This window comes from Ciconia boyciana, chromosome 18, assembly GCF_034638445.1.
Source record: "Ciconia boyciana chromosome 18, ASM3463844v1, whole genome shotgun sequence".
Lineage (NCBI taxonomy): Eukaryota > Metazoa > Chordata > Aves > Ciconiiformes > Ciconiidae > Ciconia > Ciconia boyciana.
In genome coordinates, this window is record NC_132951.1 from 2,798,069 (window position 1) to 2,825,268 (window position 27,200).

General features: G+C 36.1%; 2 protein-coding genes across 7 annotated transcripts in view; one reads left to right on the forward strand and one right to left on the reverse strand.

Moving 5' to 3' along the window:
* CNTRL (centriolin) overlaps positions 1-15,669 on the reverse strand; it is a 37,730-nt gene extending 22,061 nt beyond the window's left edge. For 2 of the 5 annotated variants that reach the window (XM_072882937.1, XM_072882935.1), the window contains exons 1-13: positions 15,422-15,668; positions 13,666-13,921; positions 13,105-13,238; positions 12,432-12,562; positions 10,838-10,979; positions 9,797-9,983; positions 9,505-9,698; positions 7,594-7,713; positions 6,499-6,724; positions 5,927-6,036; positions 4,559-4,753; positions 1,904-2,057; positions 634-854 (exon numbers count right to left, since the gene is read on the reverse strand). In XM_072882937.1, coding sequence (XP_072739038.1) covers positions 634-854; positions 1,904-2,057; positions 4,559-4,753; positions 5,927-6,036; positions 6,499-6,724; positions 7,594-7,713; positions 9,505-9,698; positions 9,797-9,983; positions 10,838-10,979; positions 12,432-12,562; positions 13,105-13,238; positions 13,666-13,888 — 2,037 coding nt within the window. In that variant the 5' untranslated portion in view covers positions 13,889-13,921; positions 15,422-15,668. Of the gene's footprint in view, positions 1-633; positions 855-1,903; positions 2,058-3,093; positions 3,309-4,558; positions 4,754-5,926; positions 6,037-6,498; positions 6,725-7,593; positions 7,714-9,504; positions 9,699-9,796; positions 9,984-10,837; positions 10,980-12,431; positions 12,563-13,104; positions 13,239-13,665; positions 13,922-15,421 lie in introns of those variants that run through there. The other 3 variants (XM_072882939.1, XM_072882936.1, XM_072882940.1) reach the window with 3 other exon arrangements.
* Positions 15,670-17,342: 1,673 nt separating this feature from the next.
* The window catches only part of C5 (complement C5), a 28,693-nt gene continuing 18,835 nt past the window's right edge, over positions 17,343-27,200 (forward strand). For both annotated transcript variants that reach the window (XM_072883028.1, XM_072883027.1), the window contains exons 1-12: positions 17,343-17,407; positions 18,440-18,632; positions 19,559-19,721; positions 20,337-20,407; positions 21,025-21,116; positions 23,207-23,289; positions 23,782-23,872; positions 24,192-24,297; positions 25,047-25,173; positions 25,525-25,640; positions 25,869-26,069; positions 26,673-26,876. In XM_072883028.1, the coding sequence (XP_072739129.1) occupies positions 17,343-17,407; positions 18,440-18,632; positions 19,559-19,721; positions 20,337-20,407; positions 21,025-21,116; positions 23,207-23,289; positions 23,782-23,872; positions 24,192-24,297; positions 25,047-25,173; positions 25,525-25,640; positions 25,869-26,069; positions 26,673-26,876 (1,512 nt within the window). The remainder of the gene's footprint in view (positions 17,408-18,439; positions 18,633-19,558; positions 19,722-20,336; positions 20,408-21,024; positions 21,117-23,206; positions 23,290-23,781; positions 23,873-24,191; positions 24,298-25,046; positions 25,174-25,524; positions 25,641-25,868; positions 26,070-26,672; positions 26,877-27,200) is intronic.

A 27,200-nucleotide genomic window follows, 5' to 3' on the forward strand; every position in this document is an offset into this window, starting at 1 on the left:
CCTCTCTTTCTCTGTTACTCTGGAACTCATCATCAATGTGACAGCAGATAGATCAAAAGAGAGACACTAATCCTAATCGCTAAACATTAAAACTTAAAGCTAGGTGGCACTACTCCATAAAAAGGTCAGGTCAGTGACGCTACTGTGACAGATTGTACAAAAATCTACACTCAAGTTAGAAAGGTGTAGCTTAAAGCGATACACATTTGTCCCTGGTATTAAGGTTTACATAAAACTTATCAGGATACTAAGACAGCTCTAAGTAATTGGCTGATAGGACAGATGCAAGCTAATAACAGGCACATCCTCAGCTCACGCCCAGACAGTTTTCACTAGTGCAATCCACTATGATATCGACTGCAAATCCATTTTTAGTAACGTCTGAAAGGTAAAGCCTGCATTTCTGAGACATCTTCCATAAAAGTACAGATTTACTGTGTGTCTCTTGCAACTGGTTTTAAAGGCCAAATTCTGTTCGTAACGTGTGTGGGCACATCTAATTGAAGTTAACATATAAAAAAATTTTGTCCAAGGAACTGTGCTTTGCTATTCCCAATTTCATTATTTGCTTCTTTTTTTCAAGTTTATTCTTAGGTATCTGAATTTGGGAAGAAACATAGTATTAAGCCTTACTTTTCTCATATTTTCTGCATCCATGGCAACTATTTCCAAGTTGTTTCTTTCCTCCTCTAGATCTGCCAATCTTTGTAGCAAAGATTCTTTATCCTTCTGCAACTCCTTACATTCATCAGTGGCCTGTTTTGCCTGACGCTTAACACTTTCCAGGTATTCCTGTAATCCAATGATAATACTTTCTAAATCCCTTTTCAGCGCTTCATTTGTTGCTATTTGACCTGCAGAAATGCAAAATAAATTTGAGATAGTTAAGAAACCACTTTTACTTATGAAACAAACAAAACTGCCTTTCTTAATCTTAAGATGTTCACCTACTGAAATACATAATAACCACAAGTAACTAGAATTCAGACAGAAAATGCCTGTGCTGTATTTTAAAGGCTAGGAGTTCCCATATTACCGTATTAACCTGACCAATGGAAGAGTTAAAAAGAAAATGCAGTTCTTTGTGCATTCCCACCCCCCACCTTAGGTGACATTTACTACCTTTACACCCAAATCAATTTTGTTTCAGTGTTTATATTTGTATTCTTTTCTGGGATATTTACTTTCACATAGACTAGGTATATAGTAAATGTATACATAAGTTTAGTTCACTGACTTTATTAAGTCAGTTTCCAAAGCTCAGAGGACCAAATTGATGCACAGAATGTAAAAGACACTTCTACAGAGGCTACAGTCGTATGAGTGAATCTCAGTCAGCTCGAGGACGAGCTATGTAACAGCTCTTTAATATTTTAGATTATTATCTGAAGTAGAAATGAAAAGACAACATCATAAGGGTATTGAACTATCAATACTTCACTCATACAATTAAAAGCAGAGTAATCCTTTCTTCTGCTGTGACAACAAAATTGCAGATCACAAGGTTATGTTAAGTAAGCAACAAACCACTCAGCTCAGACTTGATCAAGGGCTTTCCTGCCTTGACATTTTGATCCTGAACCCCAGAGCAACAAATCAGTCACTTAGTCAAAGCAGTTGTTTGCTTCCCCCCACCTTAAGAAAAAAAAAAAGAAAAAAAGAAAGAAAAATTCTGCAAACTACCCTCCCCCAATGATGTACAAGTGAGGCGACTAAAAAAGAAAATAAATAAATTTAAAAATGTACACAAAGTCTCCTTTTAGATCAGTTAAGAATAGTTTTCAACCTCTTCCTACACATTCTGTATTTAATTTAAGCAAAGATAAACAAAAATGATTCCTCAATTCAATTGTCACGTTATCCAAGATACAAGAAATACTGTAAGACAAAAAGAAAAATCTACCATCAGTGAGCTGTTGCTCCAAGTCCTTGATTTCCTCAGTTTCCTTGGCAATCCTAGAGAGCATCTCATCCAGGCGACTCTCAAGCTGTTTGTAATGTTTGTTCATTACATCAAACTGCTGTTCTTTACTTGCTTTTTGAGCTTTCATGTGAGCCTGTAAATTAACAGTTGGAAAGGTAAAGTGGAAAACATCAATACAGATTTTTAAAAGTAAAATCAATATTTTAGCTCAGTTCTGCAGTGTCTCACTACCAGCAGTAAAAGTCACAAGTGCAGCATATGTTGTGATGCTTGGGGGTTTTTTGTTTGAGTTTTTTTTTGTTGGGGGTTTTTTTTTTGGATTTTTTCCTGCCCCACAAAGAATCCCAGATAGGTAAGCAATCTGTGTGACTAACAGCATTGTTAGTAGTCTCCCCCTTGCCCAGGCATGATGAATAAGGCCTGCATTTATAAATTATTACTCATGGCTACTACCTTTCTTCCTGCCTTTACTTTTTATTATACCATTTCCAGTTTCAGTCAAGAACAAACATGATTTCCTCCAGAAGCTTAATCCTGTCATCCTGCATTGCCTTCACAGCAGATGATGCTTTAGAACATGTCAGGTCACCACCCAAAAGAAAATACTCTGAACAACCAGAAAGTCCAACTTTACAGCTAAGATTTACTTAAAGCAGATTTTTTTTTTTTTTAAATATTGCTGGGAAATACACTGTACCCACAGCTCACACAGAAAAACTTGGTTATCAATACACTATAGTACTATCTGTTTCTCACTGGTACAAAATTACTCGCAAACGACTCAAATGCCAGAAAACTTAGAAAAATACAGAATTATACTGTCAGGATAAACAGCACCTTTTTTTTTACTACTCAAGAAAAATAAAATCGAGCTAGCAGTAGAAATTAAATACAAGTTCTCAGAAAAATAACTTCTAAAGTTGCTTTTATAAGAAGAGTAATGGGTAAAAACATAGCTTTCTGTGATTTTAATGTATTAAACCGGAAGTTATTTTTAACATTCACACTAGTACAATTCAACTTGTCACCTTGTTAAAGACAAGCCACCATTCGGCCTTCTAAAGTGAAATTTCAACAAGTAAAACCCAAGCAGAGGCGCTGCTGCTGAGTCACTTCGCTGCAGCTGCCGAAAGTCACAAGCGCGCTGTTTAAAAAAACCAAACACTTACAGCTTTGCCTTTGTCTTTCCTTCCTTCGATATCACTTGCAAAACGCCCCACCCCTGATCTAGGATTCATTTGAGTAAAGAACCGGTATCTTCAGCACAGAAAGCAGTTAAGCGGCGTCTCCCATCCTCTCCGGACGCCGCTGCTGCCCCAGCCGCCCCGGCGGAGCGCAGGGCCGAGCTCCCCGCCGCTCGCCCGGCCCGCTCCCCGCTCCCCGCTCCCCGCTCCCCGCGCGGTTGGCCCCGGCCAGCGCTTCCTGTGTTGTGATTTGAAGCGAGGGGCGGCCTGCGGGAAGGGCCGGGCTCGCTGCCTGCAAGGGGCCTGCCCGTTAGGTTAGGGATCCTGCCCGGAACACACACAGCCCTTCTATCGCTTCACTGCCGAGGAGGGGGGGGGGAAAAAAAAAAAAAAAAAAAAGGAAAAAAAGGCATAGAATGCATTTTTCAAAATGCGGGCCTCAGCTGAAAACAGAAGCCAAGCATAAATAGCCTTTCACACTTAAAAGCATCACGCTGCCCTGAAAAGCTCTCATTTAAAAAGACAAAAGGTTTTTTAAAACACTAGTAAAAGAGTAATTCCATTTCATTTTAAAATGTCTAGAAATGTTTGCTGTACCTGAACACAGTTAATAACTCAGAAATCAAAAGTCTTGCTTCCCTGGAAATAAAAAAAATGAGACCATCAAGCTAGAGCTCTTCTTGGTGCATCCAGCTTTGCCCCAAGCCTGCAACGTGTACCCTTGAGACCTTGTGGAATCTATCAGTCATGACAAGACTGTACGCGACTGGAGAAAGGGTGTTAGTCCCCACCAAAAAGGCAGTATAAATCTTTCCGGACTTAGAACTATTTATTGAAAATTGATTCGAGTTTTAGGATGCTGGACTACAGTGTAAAGCCAAAGCTGCTGCTGCCTTCAGCTGTCCACAGTTCACAGGCTGGAATATTAATATAAGCTGTCACCGCTGCGGCCAGGTCAGCTGCATCTGCTACTCCAGACAGTTCTTCTAGGTGGACCTCTTGCAAACAGACTTTTGTGCCAATACAAGAGCTCTCTGACAAAGCAGGACTTCAGGCCTGTAGCAGTTACACAGACCTTTATAAATCTTTAAGGCCAGATTCTACAAAAAGATGCTTTAAGGATTTCTTACACAGAAATTCTCTCCAAGGCTCTACACAGCATATTTTTGCAAAGCGTAAAGATCGAGTTCTTAACGTGCTGTACAGCAACTGCATTGAAAATTAGTTGCCCAAGCATTTTGCCAAAGTTGTTTGTTGCTTTTTTTTAACTTGTGAGGAGTTGTATGTTTTTCAAATGATAACAGCTAAATAAATTGATAAATAGCAAAAGAATATATAATTCACATAATAGGTGCAACTGAATGGTAATCAATTAAAATAGCCTTTACTACATTTCTCAGTACATAAATACATGCAGTACATAACAACTTAAGGTTTCAGTTTTACTTACATGTCTTGGATCTTCAGGATTTACAGAAGCAAGAGAACTCTGCAAGTCTTCAAGCTCTTTCTGCTTTTTCCCTATTTCTCTCTTCTGTTTCTCCATTTGTTTTTCCAGTTCTAAAGCTTCCTTGTGTAGCTGATGCAGGATTTGTACCTTTTCACTCAACTGCTGTTCAAGCCCTTCCTTGTTGGCCTGTGATAACTGGAGATAGCATTAGGAGGTGGGGTAAAATAGTTTAATTGGAAATACACAGCATTTTAAAAGAACATTTTTAAAAGTTAAATCAGACTGCTAGTTTAGCCTAACAGGTTGCCTAAAAATTATCTATTCATTGTTTTGAATCTTCTTTATTTTCTTAAGATAACAAAAACTCACAGGATTTCCTCAAAAAGAGTTAGAAAATAGACAGTTTGCTTATGGCAACTAAAAATTTCATAACATTAGTCTACTATACCAGGAAACGCCAGAACCCTCATTCTGACCATCATACTAAAGTGTTTAATTTTCAAACAAGACTTCAAAAGTCTCTTGTACAATTCCTTCTTGCAGTCTTAAGACTATCTGGAATGTCTTTTTTCCCCCTCCCACAGTTATGACTTCTTAAGTTAAAATATGGAAGATCCTGGTCATTGGTTTTAAGGCCAGCTTAAAGACTAAAAATAGCAATAATTTATGACAGTTGTTGAAAAAATGGAAGATACAATCTTAGTTTAATGCTGATAAATTTTTTTTAATTAATTCTTGCTGCCAATTATGTAGCTACATTGCTTATTATAAGCTGCACAACTAAACCTACACGGCTATAGTCCTTCCTGAAAGGCCTTTTCTGATAAATCAGAAAATATTCAACCCATACAATTATTTTGAGAGGTTCAGGTAAAACTTCCTTTCTCCTGAACATGTATGTCGTGTCACCAGCACTGCTTATGATGTTGCGCCATTAGGCCGTTACTTTCTGCTCTGTGTACTAAGCCTTAAAGGAGCTAAAAGCTTATGGTTATTGGAACCCAGAAGATATGTTCAAATTCAAATCCAAGTCTCCTGCTGCGTAATGCAGTGACCCCTAACTGTCCACTTACTGCAGTACTCAAGTCTATATTTATGTTCTTCCAAAGCATTCTGGGGAAAGTTAACAATCATCATCAGCGTCACATGGAACATGTTTAGATGCAATTAATTGCACTACAACTCTGACAGCTTGTTTATAAATAAGCTACCTAAAACCTGTAAGATTTTTCTGATGCATGACAAATGGATTTACATATGTACAATGGCCCCTTTAAAAAAAGAATGTGGAGAAAAAGTTGTATTTTCTACATCAACACTGTTTCGAACGCTTTCCCTTGCTATTCACATAGGAACTTCTTTGCCTACTTTTTTCTGAGCCAGAGCATCTTCCAGTTGTTGCAGTTCCCCTGTTACTTTCAAAACTTGTTGCTCCGCATTTCCTATTGCACTTTGCAGTTCTTCTAATCTTCTTTGTGCTGCAGACAAAACAAAACCAAACCCACAAAATACATTGTAATATTCTGTATAACATTAGTACGCATGTTTTCTGTTAACACGTTAATCAGAATGCTTTTTCTTAAAACAGTGATAATCAAAGCTAATACATTCTGGTTTCTCAAAAAGTATGTCTAAAGGTTTTTTTAATGACTCTTATACAATTACATTAATGCATCAAAAATATGAACCCTCCCTAGCATTCTCTTTTCAATAGTATTTAATCCTTTCATCCTGAGTTATCTTAAAATAATAGCAAAAAGAAATTGTAACAGTTTTGACCCAAAATGTGTCAAGTATAGCGCTTAGAAATTACAGCACTTACAGCCTTTGACACACTATTGCTATTCTTATGTCCAATATGTGTCAAGCATTTAATCAGTGGAATAAACTACATTGATATACATATTTTAATTTTTATTTGATACAAATTAAGATTTTACCTGAATGAATCTTTTTTTCTTTACCCTCTAGTAGTCCATCTAGAGTTTGGAGCTTCAGTTTCAGCTGGGGTTTCCTACAGAAGTCATCTTCATCTAGCTGCATTTTTCCAATCTCCATCTGCTGAGCTTTGTTAGCAATGTAGCCTTCTCTTATAAACATATTTCTTTTATACCTGGCCTTACCAATGTAAGGGCTTTCACCAGGTACATCATCAAGTTCAACATCCTGAAATGTATGAAGCAGTATGTCTTTATATCTATCTCAGAAATATGGTTGCAGTCAACTCATAATATACATTTAACTCTCTTACCAAGCATATAAAGGAAAACCAATTTGAAATTAGAATAATGAGAAGAAAAGAGACTACACTTGACTCATTTGGCCTTGAACATTCTTGTTATTTTATAATGGAATTAACAACAAACCCAACTGGAGTATGATCAGTTTGTTGCAAATGGGTGATGCAAGTGGATATTTAACTGGAGGAATTTTTCTTAATATTTTAGACTTAATAGTAATATAGATTATACTTAGTTCATTACATTGTTGCACTTCAACTTTACTCAAACATAACTTAAAAGTCATTCATAGTTAATGATTACTGATCTTTACGTTTCTTGTGCAGACTCCTTTCGTTCAGGCATCTACAATTTTTTCACAAGTATGACAGAGCAGAGGTTAGCTCTACTAGGAGAAAAAAAAAAAAAAAAAAGAGAAAGAGGACAGAAATTCTAATACCGTCTAACTCAAAAAACATTCTGGCTTGTGGAATTTCTCCAAGTGAAAGGGCCTCTAAAACTAAGCCAGAAGAAAGGACTATCATTTGTTGGTTAATAGTAAGAATGAAATGTTTGTTCACTGACTCTAGTTAGCTAAAACATATGCGTATAGGTATGTATACTAATATTCAACACATTAAATGTCACTCAGATTCAGTTTAGTTCAAATCTTGTAACTTATTTTTTTATATTTCATAACTAATCTCTCTTACTAAAGCAGTATCTATTAGATTTACAGAAAAACTATTTTCTGTTTTCTGAGTTGAAAAGCAAGAGAAACAGCAATGAAAAGATCCATTCCTTTAAAATTATTACCTCTGACGGAAAATAATTTAACGGCTCAAATTTTGCATCAATCTTATAAAACGCCAGTTCCTGCTCCAATTCATACTGCTTCTGGCAAGCTCGGGTTAGCTCCATTGTCTTCTGCTTTAACTAATAAACCAGTATAAGTAAGTTGCATTCATTCAAGTGTCATCATTATCACATACATTGCAATTCAGTAGAGAGCAAGGCAAAGACATTAACTTCGAAACAAAGCTCACATCAGAAAAAGTTAAGATGGTGTATTTTGGATCAAGAATATCACAAAGTGCAACTTTATTACAAGATACAATATGATAACTAAGAGCAGACAAGAACCCCACAATTAACATAACACAAATGATCACATGAAAGGCCTTTTAAGTTTACATGCATCAAAGGTTTGAAAATAAATTTGTCACTAACTTAGGAAAAAAAAATAATTTGGGTACAATCCTTTAGCAAAATCTCCGCCAAATAACAAACGTACTTACTGCTACTAATGAGCAGTGAGAACTATTAATACTCATTGTCTGTAAAAGAAAAAAAATCTCAATTGTCAAGTATATAGAGCCTATGCATTTCATTTTTGCTTAACCTTGTGCTAGTTAGGTTTTGAGTTTTTTTTTTTTTTTTAAATAAAGGTCCATCATGTGATTTCTTTTTAAATCAACTTTTCACGCTCAATACCTGAGGGAGAACATGCAGCAAAACTCCAACAGACAGTGGAAAGCAGGACTAATGGAGGAAAAGAAATAGAACAGACTAGAATAAAGGAAAGGCTTAAAGAAAGATTTTAAAACCTGATATATGTCATGCAAAAATTAACTGTGTTTCAGATAAAAGGAAAAAAAAAAAAAAGAAAATTGTATCCAAAACCCACAGTGAATATAAAGTCTCACTGGAACACTTTATACAAATGTTCCTACTTTAATAAACATGCAAATAAATCCTAGAAATAAAAATAACCATGCAACCCAGGAGCACAGTGGGGCTACCTTTAGTGAGGAATAAAGGCTCTGCGGAAAGGGAACTGTGACAAACCAATACACCAGCTAAAGGAAGAAAGAAGCAAGCAAAGTTTGTCATCCAAAGGATAAGAGTGGGTTAAGTTGCAAAATATATGCTGCTAAATCTCATTATACTGAAAACTACATTTTAGAAATAGGCTGCTGGTTAGTGTGTGTGTTCACAGAAGAAACAGCTATAGAAATATTAGCTACAGAGATTCTGAAGGATAAAATTTTAGAGGACAAGTCTAACAAGTAAGATAAAACCCATACATTAAGTTCCCATCAGGTCATTCACAACCGAGCACTCTCAAGTCAATAAGACTTTTTCCAGGACCACCGTACAAATCGTGCATTTTATAGCTACCAATGAAAGATACTTGTCAAACATTAAGATTTTAGGGTGATGTGAATAAAGTACAAGTAAACTAATGGACACTACCCAAAATAATAATCAAGGGGTATTACTGACATACAACTTGTATGCACACATTTTTGTAAAAGCATTTAATCCTTTCCCTTATTGCAGCAGCACTTTGAAGTCTGGAAAACGCAGGAGATTCAGTACATCGGCAATTTAGCAGCTAGGGGATACTTAACCTTTCATCGACTGACAAAATTTTGAAGAAAGAAAAAAACATTACTAGAGACAAACAAAGAAGTTGCTATAAACCACAAAATACGAGAGTGATACTGATTGCTTGTTCAATATACTTACTTTTTTTTCCACAGAAAGAATATTGAAGAAGTACTGGTCAAGGAATAACCACTCTCTAAAAAGGTGAAGTGCCTAAGTTTATTCTCTCTTTATTTTAAACATAAATCTCCAGCTATTTGAACTCTCACATTGACAACTCTGTTTCTGACAACAAAAACATTCCAAATATTTACTTAGTGCAAGTGATTATCTTACCAGTTCATTTTTGGTGTCCAGGTCCCTTTGTAGGTCTTCATAGCTTTGTTTCTGTTGCAAAGTCTTGTCTTTTAATGATTTGTTGACCTCATCTTGACGGTGAAGTTGCTCAAGCACTTTGGACTGGTTAAGTTTAAGGTTCTCCATCTCCTTTACTGTGTTTTCCAACTCTCTCTCTAATTTTTCTATCTCTTCTGAAAAACAAAATAATAGAAAAATTCAAATAGAAAATCTTTTCCTTCTAAACTTAAATTTTGTGCCATTTGCTTTAGTTCTAACATTTTACTATTACCTAAATTAAACCTCTCTAGAGCTTCCTGCCGGTCGTGATTAGTCACTGGCCGTCCATCCAAGTTTTCCAGTGCTCGCAAGTGGAATACGGTGTACAAGCGGTAGTGAGGCAGACTTACAACTGGATTATCAGCAAGGAATAGAGAAGTCAGATCTTGTAGAGGCTTTAGTTTAGCTATATCATGAAGCTAAATCAAAGACAAATGGAACAATGATTAGACATCCTTCCAAGAACAATTAAACTCCCATTACTGAATTTCTGATTGTATAGAATGTTTTATGTTAGGTCCATCTCAAAGGACCTATTTTAACTTTTATGCTGAAGTGGAACCTCTAAAAACCTACCAAAATACACAGTACTATGACTAAAGTAGCTTCCTAAAATCAAATTGTTTCTTCTATGAAAAAATACCACTGCAAAGAGGGCAAATTTCATCAAGCTTCGCCTTGGAAATTTCAAGATAACAAGGCCTGTGGATATATGTAACCTTCCATTCCCCCAGACTTATTCATAAGAAAAGGGAGCTTTTAGCATGAGGAGTACTCGAAACAAAGCTGGTTCATCTCTCCTCCTAAGTAGCATGACTCCTTGTAGTAAGTGACTTCATTTCATAAACACCCTTTTGTAGCTGCAAAACATGGAAATTAACCTGGACCACAGAGGTAAACCTAGTCATTTCCTAAATACAAAATAAAGCAAATAGATTATTTACAGGTCTCCAGAACCATATAATTAACTTATCGTAAGGGACACTACCAATAACATGCAAAAGTCTTCACATTTTCACCAAGTTTTTCCTAAGTTTCCAAAAACTTACGATTTCCTGAACAACATAATATAGGTTTATGCTTTGAATACCTGGCACAGAAGGAGAGTTTTTCTGATAAACAACTTTATTAAGGCTCACAACGGCTGTATTTCACGACAGACTTTGTGGAAAGACACCCAGCAATTATTCAGGTTAAGTCAATCAATGTAAATGTACCGGTTCACTTCATGAAAAGATTCTGAACAATTATTGTTCCTACTATAATCACTTACTGATGATACTTTATTCTGTCTCAAATTAAGGATGCGCAGGGATCTCAGTTTCTTCCCTACCCACACAGGAATATGCTCAATCTCATTCCCTGCAAGGTTCAGCTTTTGTAGGTTCTGCATATGTTCTATACCTTCAATTTTACTGAAAATAAGAAGAAAAACATAACTTATCATGAAGCATAGCAAATTTACAGTGTAACTGAGGCATTATGGATCAACTACAGCAACATCTGTCTCAAATAATTATCATCCAAGAAATTAGCAAAAACAGTTGTTTACTGCCATGGAGTCACAATTCAAATTAAATTACACCAGCTTACTTCCAAGTACTACATAAGACAAAAAAAATAATTTCACAGCAAGACACTGTGGCAAAACCTTTACTTTTACATCTCTTAACTTTAATATTAAAATTATTTTAATGAGTGCTAATTCAACTTTAATACGGAAATTTTGTTCCTTTTCTCCTGAGAATGTTATGGGACACAGATGAACAAAAATAAAGGTGGTTTTGGTTTTTTTTCCTCATACAATAGAATCAGAATAATTTAGGTTGGAAAAGACCGTTAAGATCATAGAATCCAACCATTAACCTAGCACTGCCATGTGCACCACTAAACCATGTCTACGAGTGCCACGTCTACATAGATGTTTCCATACAAAGGAAGGATCAACTGTAAAGTGACAGTGCGCAGAACCGCATTTTCTAGTGTTTTCATTAAAACACTATATAGCTAATGAGGAAAACATACTAGGCTTTAGTTTACTTGGGCATTTATCTAAAGATATGAGTATTATAACAAAGTACAGTAGAACGTGCTCTTGTGACTGCGCTATTTTTTGAGTAGGAACCAACTGTATATAACTAACATCTGAAAAGATACAGCAATAGCTAAAAGCTACTCTGACCTTTGCAATTCCTGTTGAAAGAGGAAGTCGTGCAAATGCAATGTGTAGAAATGCTAGCGTCTTGCTTACTTCCGATTGTTAACTTCTCTACTGAAATCGCAGCTTCTCTACTGCAAAGTCAGCCTCATGTAAAGATCATAATTCACCAATAGAAAAATTAAAGGAAACAAAGAATTTTGTTATTGCCTGAGCCATTAGCCTTCAGCATTTTTATACCACTCAGAAAAGATACCAGACTGGCAAAACAGTGACAGTGAAAAAGCAATTGAGTGAGCTTACAGCCTGCCTGATCAAGCCCACACAGCTTCCTCTCCTAGAAGAAAACTTCTTGTATTTACCTGTAATAATATGCAGTAAAAGTTTAATTAAACTTTAATACATTTAATTAGGTTACTGTACACTCTTCATTATGGTATCTGGAAACTTGCATTTCTGGCTTGGTTTCCTAGGAAAACAAGTTTAACTACAGCCATGGTACACTAACAGCACCTCCCAGAACTATTTATCCTTCTAATACCTCAGAGCTCCTGCTTTTTAAGAAGATCTCACCAAAGCATGTTAGTCTTGATATCAACTGATGGGAAATTCACCTTAACTGTTCACCCCTGTGAGGGAACTCAAACAGTGAGAGAATGTCAGCTTTATTGCATCTGGGCTTACCAAAACCATTAGTGTTTCTGCTTACCTGATTTTGTTGCAAGACAAATTGAGTTCACGCAACTTCATCAGTTTATCCAACTTCTCAATCTTCTCTATTTGGTTGTTACTCAGATTTAGTGTCTCTAGTTTAGAGCACTTTTCCAAGTTTTCTATGTACTATAGAACAGAAAATTAATCCATTAGCATTGCAGCTTTATTAATTTTTTTTTTTTTAAAGAGAAAGGCAGATGTATATTTTTAACAACCACCTATTCATTAAAAAAATACAAAGTATTCTAACATTTTATTAATCACAGTTTCACTGTTGCATTCTAAAACTCTGCTTTAGGTACAGTCTTCTATAGTATTGGAAGAGGAAAACTAGACTTTAAATTTACAATGGACCAGTCTCATCTACACAAAAGGGAAATTGCCATTAAAAAAAAACCAAAACAAAAAAATCCCCAGCACAATCCAAAAGCTAAAAAAAATTACACAAATGGATGGCATTCTAAACTTCATTCTAACTCATCCAAAATATTTTCTTTTGCACAAGTCTCCACTGCCATATTTTTTTTAAACAGAAGCTGCTTGTAGAACTAGGCTAACGTAATTAGAATATAGCTGTTTACATCCACTTAAAATTAGACCTTTACTAAAAAATAAATCAAAATGAATTTTTAACTTTGTTTAATTACCAGTTATTTTCAGTAACTTACCTTAAATTTCTTGTCCCCATCCTTTGGGGAAGAAAGATTCAGTGAGCTTATACATGCCAAATTTTCCTGTTTTGACAGACCTTTTATAAGGGGTTCAGTAATGTACCTAACTCCTGGACTAACACCATTTTCATCTGAAATTAAACAGAGAAACTACCTTCAGTAGTGAAAGAATTGGTGATTTTTACATTAGTCTTTTACTTCACACTGAATACTGGGAAAACATTGAAAATTATTCCCCCCCCCGACAAGGGATGAGAAGAAACAGCACACCAGAAGCATTTACAGGAAATGACATATGGGTATAGCCTTTTGAAAAAGGCACAGTATGCATCTCCCTTTGCCAGTCTTCCCCCCGGCACAGAATGTAAGGAGTAAAAGTCTCATTATTCTACACAGCTTTCACTACTATCATTTCCACATTTGAGTACCAAAAGATGAAAGCAAATTTTTCAGGGTTTTTTCCAACAGATCATACATCTTTAATCATACAGTTCATAGAACATTGTCTTTTTATGCTTTTAGTATGTACTTTTATACCAGCAGTTATTTATACAATACCTTTATGAAACTTATACTCAAAAGCAGCTTCTACATTTTCTGCTGTAATATCAAGTTTTTGGTGCCTCTGCTCTGTGCTTTTGCAAGCAGATGGAGATGTCTGTTGGCTAAGAGGAGATGGTGATCTGGTACTTGAACTGACAGGAGACATTGAACTAGGTGTCCGAGAAGCTGACATCTGTGTTTTTCTACATAATGCTTTTCTTACCGAGCCTTTCTTCATTGCCAAAAATATAGAATATCATATTACCAATATCTGGAAGAACAAAAATAAACATCAGTCTGTGCATAAATCTAAATCTTAATGGCTTACATGCCAACACAATTGTCTTTTTAGCATAAGAAAATATTTCCAGCAATGATATGGTGCTAAAAAACCCACATCTAAGCTAATTCTCCAATGGGTGACAGCTTCCAGTTTTCACGGGATAATACATATTTGGAGAAATGGTGTACCTGTTTACTTACACCATTCTACACCACAACACCAGGAACTGGCTGAACTGCTTTCTGTTTTGCAACTCATCTTGGTAACTATCCTGCAATTTATGGCTTACACAAAGTCTGTTAGGTCTGGAGATACTCTCATCTCAGGCTAACATAGTTGGCAGAGGACAGAAAGAGAGGACTAGGATCCCAATTGTTTTTACCAAAGCTAGAAATCCCCCACTTTGCAGCTACAAGAACAAATACAAGCAAAAAAAGGCAACAGAGGAAAAAAAATTTAAAATCAGTCCAGCACCAGCATTCCTTCAGCGTTCCCCTTTCTGCAAACACGTTATTCCGTGACTGCCTGGGAAATTCCAGAGAATGTTGACAGAAACTTCCCCCAGTGACGAATATATTTTCCTAGGGGTAAGTGTAGAAACAGTCATGTACGCATTGTGTGCATGAAAGCCCTTGTAGTAACCACCTTCAAGGCACAGGTTTTTACTAAAACCTGGACCCAGCAAACAAAAAGCCCATTTTAAGATATTATTTAAGATAGAAACTTATGCTTTTAAGGGAATTTTGAGCTATATGAGTGATTACATTGTGTCTTAAGTTGAGAAGATTTTCGTCATTAAAATGGATCTCTTTTCCCTGAAACTTCAAAAAAGAAAGAAAGAAAGAAAGGAGCCACTCTCTTCAATACTTGGAGGAACAACTCATTCAGGGCCAGGAAATTGAGACTGGAAGGGGCAGGAGAGAGGGAAAGATGGTGGTGAGCTAGTGAAAAGCTACTTAGGGAAGTTTCTTCATGTTTTAAGGAGACCAGTTAGACATTTGAATGCGGTTTCTTGAGAACGGATTGTACTTTTGCAATGAAAACCACGACAAGACTCTCACGTTAGACCAGGCGGGGAAGGGGGGAGCGTTGAGCCGAACTGGCCGCGGAGGTGTGCCCGGGGTGTACCCCGCGCCCCGGCGGGGAGCATACGGGCCCTCGGTGCGGCCAGCTCCCTCCCTCCCTCCCTCCCGGTTAACGGCTGCACACCCGCCGCGGCCGCTCCATCTGCGGGCACCACCGCCGAGCCACCGGCCTCTCCCCGCCCTCCCGCCACGGCCGGCCCACACCTGACAGGATGGCGACCACCCAGGGCCGCACGGTGCTGCCGGCTGAGCCCCGGGCAGAGCTCCCCTCCGCGGGGCTGGGCTGCGGGGCAGCGCCGCGTCCCCAGCCCGCAGTGAGGCGGCCGGGGAGCGGCGATGCTCGCTGAAGGGGGATCCCGGTTCCCGCCGAGGGCGGTTCCCCTCAGGCCTCCGCTTTGATTACCTGCGTTGACATGGTAACGCCGTTTCACCGCTTCCCGCTCGCCGCCGCCGGGGCAGCGGCAGGCAGGGCGGCCTCTGGGCGACCCCGAGTGAAGGCACCGGCTCTCAACGCACCTCTCTCCCGCCTCCCTTCCCCCGCCGACCGTTCGTCGTCTCCACCGGCCGCCAGGCCCGAGGTGCTGCGGCTCCTTTAAGAACCCGGCGCGAGGAGCCGAGCCGACGCCATTTTGTCTGGTTGTTGGCCGATGACGGGTGAACGGGCCGGGGGAAGGGGCGGGGCAGGCCCTGGCGAAGCCACGCCCCTCAGCGCAGCTTTCCCGCCGGTGATGGCCGCTCCGGCGCGTGCGCTGCCTTTTCTCCTATTCCCGCCGCTAAAGGCTGCCTTACCTCAGCGCCAGGTGGCGGCTGCACCTCCTCTGCCCGGTCCTCAGCTCGAAAGGGTAGAGTCTGAGAGGTTTTGTTCTAATTAAAGCCCAAGTCACTGTATAAATTACAAAGCCTGCCCTGGTGATAGTTTGGGTTTTTGTTTTGTTTTTTTTTTTTTTGTCCGTGCTTTATATATCTGTATGTATGTATCACATATTAGCATATCAGTGTAAAATGGTATGGAGATGGGTTTGACTCTGGAACATTGCATGTAGCATTGGAAATACATACTACATTTGATCATGATAAACTCAATGCAGTAGGCCTAGATTGCCACCATTTTCACAGAGGTGTTTAAATAAATCTCTTGTAACGGTTTTGGGCTGTGTTAGTTTGGAGTCTATACAGCTGGGTTCGAAATGTAGGGTTGAAAAATCAGTAGGCCATATCTGAAAAAGAATGTAGGGAAGGGACATAACCAGATGTAAAAAACATTATTTCAGAATATTGTTAGGCTTTTAAAGTGTTTTCCAATGTTCTTTACTGTTTGCTCCTTATTGTTTACATACCACCCATGTAAACTTACTGTATGAATTCTCATTGTTTGGTATTTAGTAATAGGTATTTGAGCCATTCTTTTTAATAATATTAAGCACCTTGCATTCTGTAAGATGTTATTCTATATATTGTTGCTTCCCTTGTAGTTTATTACATCTGTTGAGAAGCCCAGGTTGGCCTTCTTGTAATTTAGTTTTCTATTGATCAGAAATAGTTTTGTAAATGTTTTTCCCGTAAAGGTTGACTATGGTATTTGTTTAAACTTGAGAAGTCTTGCACAACTTTAGTTTAACTTTTCATAAACTTATTTGTTGAGCTCCTATGCTTAGATACCAGGCATGCAAAGGTTTTGTCACCAATGTTTTTTTTGCAAATGCTGTTTAAAATAGTATGTGTTGTAGATGTATTGTGCCCTAATATTTTCATATTGCAGTTTTATTTGTAATGAAAGTACTCAGAAAGTTGGCAAAATCAGGAATACAAATGGCTAAAAAAAATTTGCAAGTAAAGAGTTATTTCAAAACAAAAAAATGGGAACTTCTGGTCTAAACATATCAGTGCATTATGTTTGATATAATCCAAATGCTTTTTTTTCTTCAGGCACAAATTTAAAATCACTTTGATTTAAATAAAAATTATTTTCTGAAGGACAAACTGAATCTAATTTTTTGTTTGTTGGGGGGTTTTTTGCTACCTCTGAAAGCGATTTTTTTTTTTTTTTAATGTAGCTATCAAACAGAGAGAAAGTTAGGACTGATGTAGGATTGCTCTGGACATATTCAGAAATTGAAATCCTAAATTAAAAAATTCCTAAGTTCAGCTGTTCTGGCTTCTTTGGGAGGGGGCAATAATGTTTTAGTAAAACATGATCTGCAATTAATTATTAACTATGAGTGAAACCTGTTGGTGTTATTTCTGTTCATCTACAGCAGAAGCCAAACACAGTTTAATCCAGAATCATTAGCTTCTATGGTTTGCTGTTTGTTGTCCTAGACGCTATGACTATTTTAACATATTTTTTTGTTTTGCTATTTTCTGGAACAACTTTTAGCCAAGAGAAAACGTAAGTAAAGCAAATATAGAATTTATTGGAAATGTTACTTGTTATCCACTATTTTAGGTAAATAGGTACAGAATTTAAGTAGAGCCAATACAAAAGGCACTGTCCAAATTGATGTGTTTTCACAAGCAAAATTCTCAATAGAATTTCTCTAGTTTGTCTTCAATAGTATGTGAGACTAGTGCCAGAAAAAGGACTGATGGTTCTGGAATTACTTTATTTGCTGCCAAAGAAAGAGGTAGAGTCACCTCCTTACGTGCCACAAGATAAACATGCAAAAAAGTTAAGAAATAAAGCTGGTGCTCATTAGCTTTTCTACAGTGCCTGAAGACAGATACTTTGCTACAGGTTTGATGAAAGCTCTTACTTAAATGTGTATTTTACAATTGTACTTAGTAGTGCTTTTTTCATTCTTGTGTTTGTTAACAATGGTGTATAGAAAGCAGCCAACCTACATGCTTTTGGCATTTCAGAAAAAGAAGATGCACATATATCAAATTTTTTGTTCAATGGCACTTCATATGTATTTTAGATACATTGTGGTCATCTACTAAAGCCTGGCTTGTGCTTTTGTGGAATAATGCATAACTCAGTTTATAAAGCGCTGAAGAAATTAGAGTAATCCTGCAAAAATTTATTCACATTTGCCTTTACTGTAAGTTGCACCATTTATTTCAGTAAGAACTTTACTGGTGGGAAAACTATAGAAGTGTACTATTCGGAAGATTAGTCTTTCAGGGTTTAATTTGGCAAAAGGAATCATTATTTCCATGTAAATAGCCTGTTTTAGTAGATATGCTTTTGTGTGTCTGCATTACTCTACCTAAGCTGTTATTTGGTAATGTTACGTTACAGTTTTCATAAAAATTATTCTGACTGGGGCTCTACTGTTTTTAACTAGTGTCTTAGAATAACTTAGCCTGATTATCTTGTTTGCTTTAATGGTGTGTATGTAAGTGAATTACAAACAGAAGTAAGAAATCCGAAAGAAATATAGTTCCATTACCCTTTCATTGTTTTATATTCCATATACAGATATGTCCTTACATCACCAAAGATCTTCCGAGCTGGGTCATCTCAGAAAGTCGTAGTTCAAGCTTTCGGTTACGAGAAGGAATTTGCAGTCAATATTGCCATAAGAAGCTTTCCAGATAAGCTTACTGTTTATTCTTCTGGCCATATTTCTTTAACTCCAGACAACAAATTCCAAAATGCTGTAACTTTAACAGTAAGGAATTCAGACTTTTCTTGCAGTGTTTTTATTGTCACATTTAGTTATAAGTGTTAAAAAATATTATGGTAAGTTTTCAGTTGTTTAAACTGGGAAGCCTAGTGCCCCGATTTCTCAGTTTGCCACATGCAGTTTATTTCATTTTAGTTTGTCTGAAATTGAAATTACATTTGATAAAATTAGTGTAAAGGAGTGACACCAAAGTTAAACATACAATCAAGCTATTTTAGAAAATTTATCATAGTTGCATAACTTTAAAAAATAAAAAGGGAGAGAATGGAGAAGTGTTGAATGTGGACAAGATATGTCAACTGACTGTTCAGAGTGAGCCAAAATGGTAACTAAACCAAGGTTCAAGACTTGGTCTTGTTTGTCAGTGACCAGTTCCAAAGGGGCCCAGGTTTCACCATAAAGCTTTAACTAATTTGCTTGAAGCAAAGAGTGCAGGAAGCTAAACAGATTTTTACTGAACACTGATGACCAAGAAGGTTTTACCTGGGGTGATGCCTCCCAGGAGCTGCTTCTCACCCAGTTTTCCTTTTCAGCCGAAACAGCTATTTCTCCAAATGACCAACCACAACAGCAACTTTGGTGTGGCCAAGATTCATCATGTGTACAAATGGAAGTCTGATGTTTTGTACTCTTGTAACCTCATAACTGGGCTTTGTGCTTTGCTATTTTAGTTCTGGACATAAATAAAATGCAAAATTTCAAAATATCTGTTTGTAGCCTAATACTCCAGACCGTCATCTATGATGTAAGCAAGAAGAAGCCCTTGTGGGTGTTGATGTTTTTATTTAATAATAATTAACAACAGGATAGTAATTGATATTCAGATACTCTTCTCAACAAAAAATACTGTCAAAAAAATACTTGAGAAATATTTTAATATTATTTAAAAATCTCTATTTCATCTCCCCCAGCTTCAACCAACAGATTTACCAAGAACAGATAATTCAGTCACGTATGTGTATTTGGAAGCTGTTTCTCCACATTTTACAAGATTTAAAAAAATTCCTGTTTCCTATGAGAATGGGTTTCTTTTTATTCATACAGACAAACCAGTTTATACTCCTGATCAGTCAGGTAAATAATGCTTATTTCTCTTGGCTGTTATTTAATTTTTAAAGCCTGTTGACTTTGCCAAGGAATTGGGATTTAAATGTCCTTTAAGCTCTTGGTTATGTTGTATTGCCATCGGCTGCTATTTAATTTTTTAATCAGTAGAATAATATTTTCAACTATTTGATCATACTGTAGAAGTTAATCACTTCTCCCAATATCCTCTCAGTCCCTGCCCTCTAAACCCTAAATGTCTAATCTGTGGCACAAAGCATGAAAGATTTTCCTGGGAATATGTTAAAAATATTTGTGAAGAAATGATGATTGACTCATTGGTTTCCTGTAGATTGAGCTCTTCTCCTACAACAGTGATATGCTAGGATTGTGATGGTAAAAAACTATATTGCACTGTGTCAATGTGAAGGAGTGGTGGTCCAGGGTCTCTTGTTGCTAGCATGAATAAATACTGTTTGGACACCATACTGACAAAAGGTCAAGAGCATTCTATAAATACTAAAACCTTAAAAAATTACTAGGGATAAAAGGTTGGGGTTTTTTTGTTGGGGTTTTTTTTTGCCTTTTTTGTTTTTTAATCTCTATAATGGTCTAACTTGAGACTTACTGTAATAACTCTTACAGTAAAAGTCAGGGTTTACTCTCTGAATGAAGAACTACAGCCAGCTCGGCGAGAAACTGTCCTGACTTTTGTGGTAAGTTGTAATTGGATTTAACATTAATATTCTGTAGAACACAAAAACAATAAATGTACTTAGATGGTAAATCAGTATCGCAATCAATATTTAATAAAACTGTTAGATGTGTTTGCAGGTAGCCAGACATCTTTTAAAAGATCTAAAAATGACTTTGCACAGTTGGATAGAGGTTTTCAAGTCCTAGATCTGAAGTTGTTACAGAATGGAAAAAAAGAAAAAATATGAATTATCTTTAATGTCTGGGGAAAGGATTTTTGAGGGAATTTTAATAATATATGGGTTTCATACTGTTGTTTATTTCATTTAAGATACAAAAATAATCAGCATCTATACTATATTTTTTAGCCTTTAACAATAGGGTTGTTGTTATAGTAACTTTTTAGCAATTTTACGCATTGTGTAGTAACAGCTTTTAATTGTTGGAACCACAGTAAAATGTTTTATCAGAATTTCAGTCTGAGTTGTTTCTAAAAATGTATTTTCATGCTGTGAAATAGGTAAAACTCTTAGAAAAATATGTTATGGCCAGGCTCCCACTGAAATCACTAAATGAAGATTTTCCTTTTGATAAGAATGATCATTAACTGCTGATTCTTTCCTGTTATAATTTAAAGGATCCTGAAGGAGTAAAAGTGGATATTATAGAAGAAGAAGATTTTACTGGAATAGTTTCTTTTCCTGACTTCAAGATTCCTCCTAATCCTAAGTAGATTTATTTAATGCTTTTTGAGAATTATTAACATAATACTGCCTTTTCTTAAAGACTGTCAGAGTGTCTTTTGCTCGATACACAGAGTGTGCATGACTTGAAACTTGGAGATTTCTAACATTTCACATAGTGTGTAGCCATGGTATAAATAAGGAACTTATGACCAAGTATTCTCCTTTTCAGTTGACTTCCAAACTAACATTTGTCTCCTGAAGCCAAGTGGGAAGCTTACTCTCTGTGTTTTCAAATAGATGGCACATGCTTACTGTAATGAAAGAAAGTGAGGAGATGTAATGCGTGAAAATACTGGTGATAAAACTGAAATTAAAGAACAGTTAGTGGTAGGTTTGTCATGCTTAATTAAAAAGGAAGATTAATAAAAACAAAAGCTTTCTACTGTAGAGATAGAAACACTGTCAAAGATGTATTGATTTCAAGGAGGAGAACCATTCATTTCATACATATATTCATACAAATCAGCAGCATTTTTCCAGTAACAGCAGCATACAATGTAAATATCTCTTCAATTCTCCATTTAGTCTTGAGAGGGTGCTGCAGATTCACTGAGTTGGCAGAAGGATGCTAGCAGGTGCTTGAAAAATTGATTTTTGACTGATTTACTTTTCATTAGGAAATTAGCAACAATTTCAGTCTGAGTAAAAATTAATTTTGTATCCTCCTTGAAAGTGAGTATCTGTTAACAGTAGACTTGCATAATTTTTATCGTGGTGCTATACAGCCGAAAGATTGTAGGAACCGATTTTCTGTAAATTATTATGTAAATTGCAGTTGTGCCTCAGTGCTCTAGTCAGAGAGAGAAGGACCCTAATAGAAGTCTGCATGAGTCCTTTGGAGAATTTTCTTGGCTAATATGTCTTACAAATACATTCTTCAGTGTAGATCCACGTACCCATTCTCAGTCAAGATCTAATTGCTTGTAGATTAACATGGTCTTCATTCAAGATGACCTTTCTGATAGATCCAATTGCTGTGAACCACTTGCTTTTGGCCATGGTACAAAATTTTGTTAGTAGAGCTTTGTTGGTTTGTTTGACATCATTGAAGATGGTGATGCGCTGAAGGATTGCCTTTTTTTTTTAAGTACAAGATACTGCATGTTAGAACTGCAACTTAGATTGTCTATGCAAGAAGTTAACTAACATGCTTAATCCTTTTTTATAGTATGTATATGTCAAATTATTATCCATTCCTTGATCCAGCTTGAACTTTAAATGTTTTCTTATAACAAACTTACTTGCTTTTTTGGTGGAATTTGGTCTGAATGCTTTATTACGGTGCTTTATAACCTTATAAACAGGCTAAGTGTATTGAGTTTGCCTTTATTTAATGGAAGAATTGATAATTGGTCATACCCTCCAGCCATGTTTCTATTATTAGGGAAAAAGACTGCATTTTTCACTTACATTGAGCAAATTTAGCTAATTTAGCAAAACCAGCGAAGATGAAATGGATGTAGTACGTAAATTAAAGCAAACTGGATCAAATGTCTTAGGTAAGATAGGAAGATATATACATTTAGATATGTTCTGTACACAGAAGTTCTGTGGATTTAAGTAAAGCAATGTGAAATTAAGCAAATGCGTTTTGAGTGCATCTAGTGGCAAAGAAAAATCATCCAAATTATCGTAAATCAGGTAGATGATACATATTCCTGCTGACTGCATTGAAACAGACTTGTAGCCACAAACCGGCATTTGTCTAACCTCAGAAGTGATAATTGGCAAGTGAAAGAAGGTAGCAAGTAATGTCTTAATGACGCTGGTTACACTTGCAGTCTTCAAAACATGTCTCCACTTGTAACTATAAAACAAAAAATTCTGACCACAGTCGTATATGGCATATTCTTTTCCAATTTATTTCAATGCTTTAAAATAAGTTAAAAATAATTATTAAAATATCAAAGCAGAATCTTCTCAAAGTAAGCATCGAACATGTGCAAAAACTTGTCTCAGAATTTTTCTCTCTAAATAATTATTAACATGAAATATTGTTAAGTAGTAATATTAATTTTTGTCTTCAACATTAATTTTAATCTTAAAAAATGTTTGATTGTTGACATTTCGTAGGTATGGAATTTGGCAGATTGAAGCCAAGTATAAGAAGAATTTTGTAACCTCAGCTGTTGCCAAATTTGAAGTTAAGGAATATGGTAAGGTGTGCCCATAACGTGAACCTTCATTTTTATGTTTTTTCAGTGAAATTTATAGAGGACAGCTATACAATGTAGGAAGAAAATGCAGAAATGCCTGAGGTAACATTGGCCTGCTTATACACAGCAGTGGGATGCAGTGGAATGCCAAGTGGCAATGTCGGTTCAAGCTAATCAGTCACATCGGTATAAGACTGTATTAATACAACTTGCCTCTAAATAGAGTTATTCTTTAGTATGCTGGGTCATCTTGACATAGTTGCACTGATGCAAAATGTGGAGCCAGGGCAACTGCAGATAACTTAGGACTTTATAACTTGTGCTTCACTGTGGACAAGTTGACAGCTGTATTTTGGGGCTATAATAATGTAATTCAAATCATTTGAAACCAACTTGATTCTTTGATGGCTATACAGAGGCATCTTTCTGAGTACATGTGGCTTACTGTATAAAACCACATCTAAGTGGCTCTCTTTTCTACTCAATTTGCAGCAATGCCAAGCTTTTCCATTGTCATAGAACCAGAAAGTAACTTTATTAGTTCCGATAAATTTGAGAACTTCAGGATTGTTGTGAAAGCTAGGTAAGGAAATTTGGCTTTGATTTCTAAATATGCATGTATCTCTTCTTCTTTTACCTGAAGAATGATTCTCCCATGTCCAGAAGTTTCCTCTCTTACTTCCTCAAGAAGCCCTATCATCACAATCCTTTCTGCTCTGTAAGAGAACTAAGCGACTCTTCTTAAAATTCTTACAAAGTCATTATTTTTCAACAGAAGCATTGAAGCTACACAGACATTTGTTTTCATTCTCTTGCCTAGCAAATTACTCTTCTTCAAAAACAAATGCTTTGTTGCAGCCATTAAAGTAATCTTAAAAGCATTTATATTGTTTTGTTCTCAGCTATTTTTATAATAAAAGGCTTGCAAGTGCTGATGTTTTTCTTCGTTTTGGAATAATTGAAGAAACTGGAAAAAGAATGATGCCTCATGCAATGCATGTAACTAGGGTAAGAAGAAGCAAGCCAGCCTAGTTTGTATAGATTTCATATGCTTAGTTCAGGACTGATCCAATTCCACTGAAGTTTTCCCATTAAATTTGATGAGAATGGATTCCAACTCCCAGTTTGCATCAACAGCTATTCAGTGTCAACTTTTCCTATGTAATCCTATCATCGGGGTCATAGAAATGCACTTTAAAATGAAACTCAGAGGCAGCATCTGAGACAGAATGTAATTTCAATCTGGTTCAATTACTCACTTTAGCAAACTGTGTGGCTGAAATTTCTATGAAATAACTTTTATGCTATCTATTACAGAATAAACGAAAGAAATCAAGTATTGGATTGATGTAGTAATACCAAACCATGATAGGAGACAAACAGATCAAAATTACATTGATGTATTATGGGGAGTCTGTTCTCCACCAGTTATCCCTCCCTCATTTAGTCTGTCCTTTTTGATTTAGTCATTGAAGAATGATAAAAGGCATTATCTTTCCTCATTTAGTGGAGATATCTCTGTGTTATTCCTACCTCTTGTTGGGCCTGCAAGCAGACTTTGCAATATAAGCCATTGTTTGATTAATTATAAATAATTTTAGGGAATAAAGAATTCTTCTTCATTAAAACATCTCCACCTTTGATTTCCTCTGAAAATGGACAATGAACAGAAATATGTCAAAGTTAGAATTTGTATATAGTGTATCTATATATTAGTTCTAAATTATATAAAGTAATGATTTATATTTCATTTCCAGATTGAAAATGGAGTTGCTGAGATCAATTTTAACAGTAAGAAAGCAGTGAGTTTTATAGGGTTTCAAAGTCTAGAAGAATTGGATGGGTCATATTTATATATTGCGGCATCAGTGTTGGAGTCTACGGGTAAGTTGCTTTTTAATCGATTTTTTTTTTTAAAAACATATTTGCAAATGTAAACAGAACTAGAAAACAAAACTATATGGATAACTTTCCTACTATTAGACTTTCTTTAGTATTCAGAAATCCTTCTTCCAAAAACTTATAAGGAAGAACAGTCCATCCGTCACTGTAAAAATGTTTAGGGATTAAACTTTTTTTTTTTTTGGCTGTTTGTTTTCACAGCAGTGCTAGGAATTGACTCTTTAGATGCAAGGACTTCACTGTAACAGACAGGTTGTGCTGCCCTTTGAAGGCAAGTGGAGAAAATGCAGGTTCTAGCATGTGATTATTAAAAGGGACATAATATTTTGTTAGGTGGCCTCAGTGGTGAAGCAGAATTTGCTGGAGTCAGATTTGCTGTATCTCCTTACAAACTGAGTTTGATTGCTACTCCTCTCTTTGTGAAGCCTGGACTTCCATTCTTCATTAAGGTTAGTTAACATAAGCAGTATTATTGCACATTACAACATAAAACCTATAATGCAGAAGCCTTATTCTTTTCTGTATATGTTACTGTAGGTCTTAACACGCTTTTAATTTCCATTGACCTTTTACATTTTTTTAACTTGCTATTGTAGAAGCAGCTTAGCAGCTTGAAAGTTTTCTCCTTGAAAAATGTCACCATTCATACAAGAAATGTCATTTATTCTGATGAACAGGTGCAGGTGAAAGATACAGTAGATCACTTTGTTGGAAATATCCCTATAACTGTCACTGCAAAATCATTTAGTGAGCAAATGGATGAGACTGAGTTGATATCAGAGGGTTCAGAAGATGGGAGAAGAAAAACAAGCATGAATGATGGAACTGCTTTGTTTGTGGTTAATATCCCATCTGATAGCAAACTGTTGGAGTTTCAAGTGAGTTAAATCATTCCATTAATTTATTTCTTTGAGGGTTTAATTCTGTACTTTTGCAAATGTATAACACTAACGGGAAGATTTTACACTCAAAAGTTAGGAGTTCATAAACTTAGAGACTATTATGAATAATAGTTATGAAATGCAAGTGCCATAATGAAACATTACTTCTCTATTAAATTCTGTATTAAATTGTTCTGAAACAAAATATCCTAATTTGTCACATATTTATTTCATAATAATTATTACACAAGAAATCTAAATTAATTGCGTGAAAACGAATCTCTGAAAGTGCTTCCCTCACTATGTAGGGAGACATATCATTAACCTTTTCTGCTCTGTTTATTTATGTACATGCTTCTACACTACCATTTTATATTTGACTTGATATTTATAGATCTTTTTATTAAAGAAAACATTAAAGTCTTGAGTTGGCTTTTAATTTATTAATACCTCTGAATAATATTGCAGAATGCTTTTATTATTGTAATTATTTGTTTTCTTAAGTATAATTCTGTACTTAAACTATTCAGAAGTCAGGACACACTGTTTTTGTTTCCGTCCTAACTAAAAAATTTTTCAGACATTTTATTATCTTTTCAGGTAAAAACTGCAGATCCACGTCTTTCAGAGGAAAACCAAGCAAGTAAAACCTATGAAGCAAAAGCTTATTCATCATTAAGTCAGAGTTATCTATATATTGACTGGGCTTCAAACCACAAAATACTAGAAGTAGGGGATTTCATAAATATTAATGTATATCCACATAGTCGGTATATTCATAAAATACATCACTACAGCTATTTGGTAAGTAACAGATGTTTCCAGATAAAATATTGAATTGTGATTTAATGTATGGTCATAGATGAAAAACCTCAACAATCAAGAACTATCCTCAGCATAGAATACATGTGGCTCAGACAGCTGCTCTTTCCATATACAATCTGTCAGTCTTATAGTAAAAAATTGTTAACAGTCTTATGTTTAAATTATATATTAAGTCTCCATTGTTTTGAATTCTCATCTGACATAGATTAAGAACAAGTAGTGCTAGTCTCAAAAGCTATTTCAGGACTTGAAATAGAGAGGAAGAGAAAGATGCGCAGAGCCAGCACTTATTTTTAGGGGATG